Source organism: Pipistrellus hanaki (assembly GCF_964339955.1).
Source record: "Pipistrellus hanaki genome assembly, chromosome: 15".
Taxonomy (NCBI): domain Eukaryota; kingdom Metazoa; phylum Chordata; class Mammalia; order Chiroptera; family Vespertilionidae; genus Pipistrellus; species Pipistrellus hanaki.
In genome coordinates, this window is record NC_140517.1 from 39,352,576 (window position 1) to 39,363,318 (window position 10,743).

A 10,743-nucleotide genomic window follows, 5' to 3' on the forward strand; every position below is an offset into this window, starting at 1 on the left:
TGGAGGAGGAGGAGGAGGAAGAGGAGGAGGAAGAGGAGGAGGAGGAGGAGGAGGAGGAGGAGGAGGAGGAGAAGGAGGAGGAGGAGGAGGAGGAGGAGGAGGAGGAGGAGGAGGAGGTGGAAGCAGCCTTAGATTTTCATTTCTGTGTTTTGTTCACTACTGGATGGCCAGCTTCTCAAAAGGGTTTGGATGAGCAGTATAAATACAACAAATATTTGGTAAATGTGCAGAAAACAGAGAGAGAGAGAGAGAGAGAGAGAGAGAGAGAGAGAGAGAGAGAGAGAGAGAGGAGAAGAAGAAGAAGAAGAAGAAGAAGAAGAAGAAGAAGGAGGAGGAGGAGGAGGAGGAGGAGGAGGAGGAGGAGGAGGAGGAGGAGGAGGGGGAGGAGGGAGGAAGGGAGAAATGGGGGGAGGGAGGGAGGGAGGGAGGGAGGAAGGGCGTTTCACAGTCCAGTAAGATCAACCCTCGCTGAGAGCTTGCCAGAGTAAGGGTCTCTGGTCCACCACACATCTGCCTAGTCAGAATCTCCATTTCTAACAAGATCAGACCCTCCCTGAGCACAGGAGGGGAGCGGAGCTACACCACTCCCACATCATGGATCTCAGCCTGGCAGGCATCCACATTAGCTGGCCAGTTGATGAAGCATCATTTCTACAGAATCCTGTAGGCATCACAGTCTTTACCACGTTCCGCAAGTGATTCCGGGCACAATGGGATGACATCCCTGTGACAAGAGTTCCTTCCTGATGTCGCCCCAGGACTCCTGCTCAAAAACATAAACCAGAAGGGTTATGAGAGGCCCCAGGGGGCGCTGCTGTGCTCACAACGTGGAGCTCTGGGGAATGCCCAGGACTCTGATGTTCTAGCTTGTGCTTGTCCAAACAGGGTATGCATGTGAGAAGGCATGTCAGAGGTCGGGGGGCGTGGGGGGGGGGGAGCGGGGGGAGAGACAGTAGGGGTGGGGATGGAGTAGAGTCACTGTGAGAAAAGGCAGAGGCCTCAGCAGTTCCTAGGGTCTGAAGGCAAATGAGAAGCAGGGGAGAGAGGAACTGGGGAGGGAAAGGAAGAGTTCCTGGCATAGACCCCGCCCCTATCCCCTTGACAGGGGAACTACTCAGAAGCCCTAAGAGACTCAACACAACTGGAAAAGGACAGCAGATCACCCGCTTCAGGAGAGCATTGCCTGTGAGCAATACCGAAGTGGAAGTTTTTCTCACAGAGGGAGGTACCATGGAGTCCCCTTCAGGCCCTGCTCCCAGACCATGCGTCATCTGGCAGGGGCTCCTGCTGACCGGTAAGGAAAGGACAATCCCTGGGGTGGACAGGGAAAGGGGAGACAGAGACTGGCTGGGGTCTCCTGGGTAGCACAGCGCTCTGAGAGGGAACAGAGGGCTTCTGTTTGGACCTGAGGGAGAGGACAATGGAGCAGACTAGGATGAAGGAGGGGGCTGAGCAGCAGGGCAATCCCATGATCTGGAGCTGGTGAGGGGCAGGAAAACCTAGATCATGGTAGGTTTTATAAGTTACTCCTCACTGAGAAATAATTTCTGAAAACTGATAATTTGTGTCAGGGTGACTCAAGGAAAACCTAACTAGGGACACTAAGCGTTGTCTTTACCACCTACCGCAGAACTGGGCACATACACCCCAGCGGGTACAGGACCCTGGGAACATTTATTCATTCACCTGCATGTATTTGTAGCCTGTTGCAGGCACTAGGGGTGCAACAACATCAGACAAGCCCTTTCCCCCCTGGACCTAATGTTCCATGCGGAGAAGATAGACAAAGAAACAACCACAAGTGCCTTGAAGGAAACAGAGCAGGGACAGGTCAGAAAGTGAAAACAGCCTCTTTAAAGTGTCAGTGAAGTGTACTCCCAGAGCTGAGCAGGTGGGCAAACAGCTGGGAAAGTTCTCAAAACAGAAAAAAATAACAGGTTCAGAGGTGCTGAAGTCAAGGTGGTCTAGCTGCTGGCCTTGACCACAGGAGACACACACATACTCTGACCAAGGTTGAGAGATGAAGAGACCTGCTCAGGACCCAGGCCCTCATCTCTCCTTCCCAGAACAGAGCTCCAAATCTTGATCAACTTCTCTCTTCCCTCCTAGCCTCACTGCTTACCTTCTGGAGCCTGCCCACCACTGCCCAGTTCACTATGGAATTAGTGCCGCCCAATGCTGTCGAAGGGCAGGATGTGCTTCTCCATGTCCCCAACCTGCCTGGGAATGTTGCAGCCTATCACTGGTTCAAAGGGACAGTATGGGAGGACCTTCGACTTATATCATATATAATAGTGTTTCAAAAGATAAACTATGGGCCTGCATACAGCGGTAGAGAGACAGTATACCCCAATGGATCCCTCCTACTCCAGAACGTCACCCTGAAGGACACAGGAAAATACGCCCTACAAGCCATGCTAAAAGATTATGCAAACAAACATATATATGGAGAGCTCCATGTATACCGTGAGTAATTGCTCTCTAACCTCTGGGTGCCGAGTGGGTGAACTCTACTTCACACACAGGGCTGAGAGCCCTGGACTCCCCTCCATCCCCCTCTGCATTACGTTTTGGGCATTTAGTGCAGGACACACACGGTGGAGACAAACTTACTAAATTCAGAGTTTCCTTCCCAGATTCCAGCCCTGCAGACATTCTCCACAGAGAGAAAACCAGTCTGATGGGAGTGACTCAGCAGAGGAAGACCAGTCTTACTCCAGGCTCCTAGGCCCCTCCCATGACCATGACCCTGAGAAAGATTATGCAGGGCATGAACTGACTGGCCCCCCGGATCCTCACAGAGCTCAGAAAAAAAAGGGGCAGCCCCTCCCCAGACATCAGTCCCAGGGATTCTGATTCCAGTGTCCCTGAGGAGCCTGTCAGGTTGGGTTTGGTCTGTGGCAGGGTTGACTGGGAGCAACAGTTTCCCAGGTACCCAAGTCACAGGCTCCTGAGCTGGTTACCAGCCAGAGCTCAGCCTCAAGAGCCACGTCTGGGCAGGGATGGAGCCTGGTCCTTCACCTGAGACCGTGTGAGGAGAGCAAATGTGGACAGGTTCCAAGGCCATTAGCCAACTGTCCTGGGGGACATAGGAGAATCCAGAGGAAGGTCAGCATCCCCAGAGAGGAAGAGAAGATGCTCCTGGCAGCTCCTAGTCTACAAAGGATCTGGCAAGGGAGTCCTCTCTCATGGACAAATAACAGATGCTGTTAAGAAGCTCTTCTTTTCCAAGCTTTAAGTCAGTAAATGGCAAAAGATTTAAGGTTCATTCAAAGACAACATGGCAAACCTAAGACCATTTACCATTTATTCTGTTTTATTCAGGGGAAACTGAGTTACAGGGGGATACAACACACAATCAGAGTCACCCAGACCATAACTGGCCAATAAGAATCATTCCAAAATCTTTCTGCAGTAACAGCCCATCCTTGCCTCCACTCCAAGGGCCTTATTATGCATTTGTAGACCCTGAAACCAACGATTGCTTCAGATACTTTCTTCTTAGGTGTCCCCAACACTGAGGGAAATATTCTGGTCTGAGAAGTGATAACAAATGGAGAACTGATCTGCTTTTTATTCTAAAATCAAATTACCTGCAGTAACATTCAGAGTCAGTAACATTCAGAGTCAGTGCTGGGAACACCTAGGCCCTCCCCTCAGGTGGCTGATCCACACCTCCCTGCACTGGACTGGAAACCACTTGTTTCCTGATGTGTTAGTATCACTGCCACTAGGTATAAAGGAAAGGACTTTGCCTTATCACTCCTCCCTCTACACCTGCAGACAACTCAGGGACCTACAGGTAACACATACCCAGTTGCTTGTAATGAAGTAGTAAAGAATTGTGGTCAAGAATGAATGATAATCTCTACAGAGACTGGAACCTGGATGCAGAGTTCCAGACCCATGTTGCATCCCTCTGACCACCTGTCCCTGAATACCTCCCTTCCCAACTGCCCCCAGGAGCCAAGCCTCATGGTGACTGTGGGGCTGTTCCCCTGTGGAAGGTTGTTCCAGCCTGCACTGGTCCTGCCTTGGGACAGAGGTGGGATTTTGGTCCCTGGGGTCTTTGAAATCATCTGTGACTACACTGCTCACTACCAAGCACATTTCTGGGACTCTGCTCATTCCATTATCCTCATCTGCCTCCTCCTTCACTCCAGCCACACTACCTTACTCTGCCCTGCTTCCCCAACTGTGCAGTCTCCCAAGATTGTCCTGCTAACACCTGTGTCCAGGCCCACCCTCCCGGGCAATAGGAGAGGACACAGAAGTGAGTGGGAGCATCAGCCTCAGCTCCATCATCAGCCAGTTTCCCAGGTAACCTAAAGAAAGCTTCTGCTGGGCCCTAATAGGGTTCCTTCCCCCACATGAAGCCAAGAAGAGGGATAGGCCACATGACGGAGACATGTAATCCATTGACCTACTCTATACATGACTCAACCAGGGAGTCAAAGGCAGAAGGACAGGCCTCAGTCCACAAAAGCTCTTGTTCACACTTCACCCCTGACTCTTGCATGAATCACACCCTCCTCCTGGTATGAGGCTGCCATTCCTCCCACTGGCTCCCGACACATTCCCAGTGTGAGCCTGGTGACCCTGCACCATCTGACTGGTTCACTGACTATTTCATACATGTGTTCTCATGATGACACTTTGACCACAGGGTGGGATCCTCTCAGATTGTGAGATCCACCAGCCACTCTGCTTTCTCTGAGATGCTGCCCATTTGAATGAATTTGACTAAACTCCAATTTTTCCCTCAGTTAGAAAGAAAGGAAGAGCGAATGCCACATACCCATGTAGGGGCTCCTCCCTATCTGCCTGACTGTCCATAGAAACAGAGAGGGACCTTCTCCCTAACTTGACTAACATGCCACATGTGCTTTCTACCAATATGGTTTCATCCCTCCCTTTATATAGCAGAGACACCTGGGATCACCTCTGAGACACATCTGTTCTCTTAGCAGGACTCACCTTCTCTCTATCCCAGGGAGTCCCTCATTTCAAACCCACTGTGGCATCTTCCTTTGGTAACAGTATGACCCAGTTGGATGGCAGAACTTGGTCTATGACTTTAAGTGCTCTTTGGGCATGAGTGAATCTTTTCACATATTCTTTCACAGTTTAACTCAAAATCTATCTCATAACTGCCAAACACAAATGGTGTATAAAGGGCTATATTTCCAACAAGTTCATGCTCCCCCACCTCCACAAGCCCCCCTTCTGCAGGTGCTATTGTCTGAGTGTTGAGGAAGGATCCCTGCCCTCTGCAGTGGCAGAAAGGACATTACAGACCAAGGACAGAGAGCCTGGCTCTGCTGCCAGTGCCAGCCAGCTCCCCCGATCCCTCACTCTTTTCTAAATCATTCCTGGACTTGCCTCTGCCCTTTCTGGGGTCACTGTCTCATATCAACCACCAGTGAATTCCTGGGCAGACAGCCACATCTCATGGCCCAGCAATCTGAGTACTGAACTAACAACCAGACTTGCTTCTGCTCTCCCGTGTATTGTTTCTTTTTCTTTTCTTTTTTTAAATAAATCTTTATTGTCCATATTATTAAAATGTTCCTCTTTTTTTCTCCCATAGCTCCCCTCCAGCCGATCCTCTCCCCCCTCCCCACAACCAATGCCCTTATGCCCCACCGCTGTCCTCATCCATAGGTGTAAGATTTTTGTCCAATCTCTTCCCGCACCCCTCACACCCCTTTGCCCCCAAAAATTGTCAGTTCACACCCTTTCTATGCCCCTGATTCTATTATATTCACCACTTTATTATTCTGTTATCAGACTTTTTATTCACTTGATTTTTAGATTCACTTGTTGATAGATATGTATTTGCTGTCACTTTGATATTCATAATTTTTATCTTTACCTTTTTTTTCTTCTTCCTCTTCTTAAAGAATAACCTTCAGAATTTCATGTAATTCTGGTTTGGTGGGGATGAACTCCTTTCGTTTTTTTCTAATCTGTGAAGCTCTTTATCTGACCTTCAATTCTAAATGATAGCTTTGCTGGGTAGAGTAATCTTGGTTGTAGGTTCTTGCTGATCATCACTTTAAATATTTCTTGCCACTCCCTTCTGGCCTGCATAGTTTCAGTTGAGAAATCTGCTGACAGTCTATGGGTACAACCTTGTAGGTAACTAACTGTTTTTCTCTTGCTGCTTTCTAGATTCTCTGTTTGTCTTTTGCCCTTGGCATGATGTGTCTTGCTGTGGTCCTCTTTGGATTCCTCTTGTTTAGGGTTCTCTGTGCTTCCTGGACTTGTAAGTCTATATCTTTCACCAGGGAAAGCTTTATGTCCTATTCATATTGAGAAATCCTTTAGATTGAAACTTCTCCAGGTCCTAGAATCATGAAGACTAGCTGCACTATATTCTCTAATAAGTTACTTAACAAAAGGGAAATGCCTTGCATCTCAGTGTGTAGCCACCATACCAGAGAGGGGGTTGTGAGTATTTAGAAAGTCACAGAAAGGTCTGGGAAAGAGTCACACAAAAGTCAATGGGTAGCCCTAACCACTGGTGCTCAGTGGTTAAAGTATCAGCCAACACACCGAAGCATCCTGGGTTTCATTCCCAGTCACAGGCATGTTTCAAGTTGATCCTGTCCCAGTCGGGCATGTGCAGGAGGCAACCAATCCATGCATCTCTCTCAAATTGATGTTTCTCTCTTTCTCTCGCCACTCTTCCACTCTCTAAAAATCAATAGATTAAGATATCCTCAGTTGAGGACTTAAAAATAAAATAAAATAAAATAAAATAAAATAAAATAAAATAAAATAAGGGAAGAAAAAGAAGGTTAATAGGTAAATTCCACCTGATCATGAAGATATTGGACATTCGGTCTAAGAAGAGGTTCCTGGTGTGGATACTATAGATGTCCAGGGAGACAGGTCAGGGGTCACCCTGAGGTGATCTGGATGGAAGAGGGGAGGTATAGCTCTCTTCTTACAGACTGTCACCTGAACAAAGGTCTTCACCCTCAGAGGTCAGAGTCCTCCTCTGGTGACCTTTACAGAGATCACTGTGGCCTGTGAGTGGCTGACATCTCTGAGGAATGAGCCCACTCTCAGTCAGTCACCTCTTCTGTTTCTCCACAGAGTCAGTGAGGAAGCCCGCCATCCGAGCCAACAATGCCACAGTCAGAGAGTCTAAGGACCCCGCGGTCCTGACCTGCCTCACAAATGACACAGGGATCTCCATCCAGTGGTTCTTCAAGAACAAGATTCTCCTGCTCTCGGACAGGATGAAGCTGTCCCAGGACAACAGCACCCTCACCATCGACCCCGTCTGGACGGAGGACGCTGGGGCTTATCAGTGTAAGGTCTTCAACCCCGGCAGTTCCTGGATAAGTAACCCCTACAGGCTGGACGTACAGCATGACTCTTTGCGCCATCCTACCAATGGTGTGACAAGTGGACCGAAGACACAGGGAACATATTACAAATCAGGAGACATTATAGTAAACAGAATGGCAAATTGGTTAAGAGCTCAGTTTCCGACCCTGGGTCTGTCATTCACTGTGACCTTGCACAGGGCTGTGCAAGGGATTAATATCCAGGATATATAAATAACTATTAAAACATTTTAATAGTCATTTTTTGTAGTCATTTTTTGTGGTCATTTTTATGTGATAAACTATACATAAAATTTACCATTTTAACTATTTTAAGTCTACAGCTCAGTGGCATTAAGTACATTCACATTGTTGTGCAATCATTATGACTATCCATTAGGAACTTTTTCATCTTACCATACTAAAATTCTGTACCCATTAAACAATAGTTCACCTCCAAACCCCAACCCCTGGAAACCACCATTCTACTTCTCTGTCTGTGAATATGACAATTCTAGGTACTTCATATACGTGGAATCATCTGATATTTGTCCTTTTGTGGTCTGGTTATTTTCATTTAGCATAATAACTTTAAGTTTCATCCATGTTGTAGTGCATATCACAATTTCATTGCTTTCTAAGTCTGAATAATATTCTATTGCATGTATCCATCACATTTATCATTCATCCATCCATGAGCTTCTAGGTTGTTTCTACTGTTTGTGTGTTGTGAATAATGCTGCTAAGAACAACAGTGTTCAAATCACTGCTTTCAATTCTTTTTTTTTTTAAATATATTTTATTGATTTTTTTGACCCCCTCCCTCCCTCCCACACATCCCCTCCCTCCCCAGAGTTTTGTGTCCATTGGTTGCACTTATATGTATGTATAAAGTCCTTCGTTGATCTATTATCTCCCCCAGATCTTCCTCCCCTCCCCGCTGTAATTTGCCAGTCTACTTGTTGATATACTGTCACTATATCTATCTTATGGTTCATCAGTTTATAATGTTCTTTATTATCCACAAATGAGTGAGGTCATGTGGTGTTTCTCTTTCATTGATTGGCTTGTTTCACTCAGCATGCTGCTTTCAATTCTTTTGAGTGTATACTGAGAAGTAGAATTACTGGGTCAAATAGTAATTCTTTGTTCAAATTTTGTTGTTGTTGTTGTTGTTGTTAATCCTCCCCCTATAATATTTTTGTATTGATTTTTGAGAGAGAGTGAAAGTGAGTGGGAGAAACAGAATCCAAGAGAGAACATTAATTGGTTGCCTTCCACATGCACCGCAACCAAGACCAGAGATGAAGTCTGCAACCTGTATATGCCCTTGACTGGAACTGAGCCAGGACCTGTCAGTGCTCTCTCCACTGAACAACCCAGCTAGCGCTGTTCAGTTTTTTATGAACTGCCATACCTTTTTATGTGGCTGAACCATTTTATATTCCTGCCAGCAATGCACAAAAGTTCCCATTTTTCCCCATCCTTGTGGACACGTTGTTTTCCAGGTGGTTACTATTTTGTTTTCTTTTATTTTGTTTTCTTTCAATAGTGCCTATCTCAGTGGATGTGAGGTGATATCTCATTGTATTTTTGATTTCCATTTCAAACATACAATGAGATATTAATGATTAGGGATGCTAAGCATTTCATATTCTCCTTGTCCATTTGTTTATCTTCTTTGAAGAAAAGTGTATTCAGTTCCTCTGGCCATATTATAATTGGATTTTTGTTGTTGATATTTAATAGTTTTTTATATATCCTGGGTATTAATCCCTTATCAGATATATTATTTTCAAATATTTCCTCCCATTCCATGTGACTTTCCACTCTGTTGACAGTGTCCTATGATACACAAACTTTTTAAAAATATATTTTATTCATTTTCTTGACTGAGAAGAAGGAAGAGGGATAGAGAGAAACATGGATCATCTGCCTCCTACACACTCCCTACTTGGGATGTGTCCACAACCAAGGTACATGCCCTTGACCAGAATCAAATCTGGGACCCTTCAGTCCAAAGGCTGACGCTCTATCCACTGAGCCAAACTGCTTAGGGCTATAGACAAACTTTTTTAATTTTGATAAAGTCCAATTTATCTGTTTTCCTTTGTTGCTGTGCTTTTGCTTTCCTAGCCAAGAAATCCTTGATAAACCTAATGTTAAAGCTTTTACACTATGTTCTCATATAAGAATTTTTAAAAATATGTTTATATTGATTTCGGAGAGGAAGGGAGAGTGAGAGATAGAGACATCAATGATGAGTGAGAATCATTGATCCGCACCTCCAGCAGGCCCCTTACCAGGGATAGAGCCCACAACGTGGACATGTTTCCTGACCAGGAATCAAACCATGACCTCCTGGTTCATGGGTCAACACTCAACCACTGAGCCATACTGGCCAGACATTCTATATAATAAAGATGTAATGTGCACACGTAACAACCAGATCACAGATCAGCAGGAGGACAATGCGGTGGGCAAAGTGTTACTGGAAGGCGGCAGCGAGCTACTGGCACACAGATTCATATGCCAGGCTACTAGTCTCCTAATAATGTTCTATATTTAGATCTTTCATCCAAGTGTGACCTCCTGGTTCATAGGTAGAAGCTCAACCATTAAGCCATACCTGCTGGCTATATATCAATCTTTATGCTAGTGTCACACTATTTTTTATTACTGCAGCGTTGGAGTAAAGACTGAAATCAAAAATGTGAATCCTCCAGCTTTGTTCATCTTTTTCCAGATTGTTTTCGCCTTTTGAGGTCTCTTGAAATTCCATATGAATTTTAGGATGGGTTTTTCTATTTTTGCCCCAAAAAATGTCATTAGGTTATTGATAGGGATTTTATTGAATCTGTAAATCACTTTGAGCACTATTGTCATCTTAACAACATTAAGTTTTCCAATCTAAGAACACAGAATGCCTTCCCATTTATTTATGTCTTTAAATTTTTTTCAGCAATAACTTTTGTACTTGTTCATTGTATGTCTTTCACAACCTTGGTTAACTTAATTCCTATGTATTTTACTTTTTAATATTTTCTTATATCTTCATTGTTGAGAGTATCTCAGACGACACCACCTTTTCCTCGCCATTGCCCACCTCCACTCAGATCCCACTCTGCCCCAGGCTTTCACCACCCTATTGTCTGTGTCCTGTTTCCCCTCCCCGCTTCCCTCCGAGATTTGCCAGTCTGTTCTGTTTCCTGGCCTCTGGTTCTATTTATTCATCAGTTTATTTTGTTCTTTAGATTCCTTGTTCATTTATTTTATTTTTTTATTCAATTGGGGTTTTCTTGTCTGTTTGTTTTAATATATTTTTAAGTTGATTTCAGAGAGGAAGGATAGAGGGAGAGGCAGAGAGAGCGACACAAACATCAACTATGGGAGAGAATCCTTG

General features: G+C 45.3%; 1 protein-coding gene across 1 annotated transcript; it reads left to right on the forward strand.

Annotated features, from left to right (window-relative positions):
• Nucleotides 1-1,230: 1,230 nt before the first annotated feature.
• Nucleotides 1,231-10,104, forward strand: LOC311633796 (cell adhesion molecule CEACAM21-like; the record flags this gene model as incomplete). The annotated part of the gene is made up of 4 exons (XM_084906832.1): nt 1,231-1,294; nt 2,110-2,466; nt 7,105-7,466; nt 10,087-10,104. 4 exons carry the CDS (start codon nt 1,231-1,233, stop codon nt 10,102-10,104), a joined length of 801 nt encoding a protein of 266 aa, XP_084762958.1.
• Between the last annotated feature and the right edge of the window lie 639 nt (nt 10,105-10,743).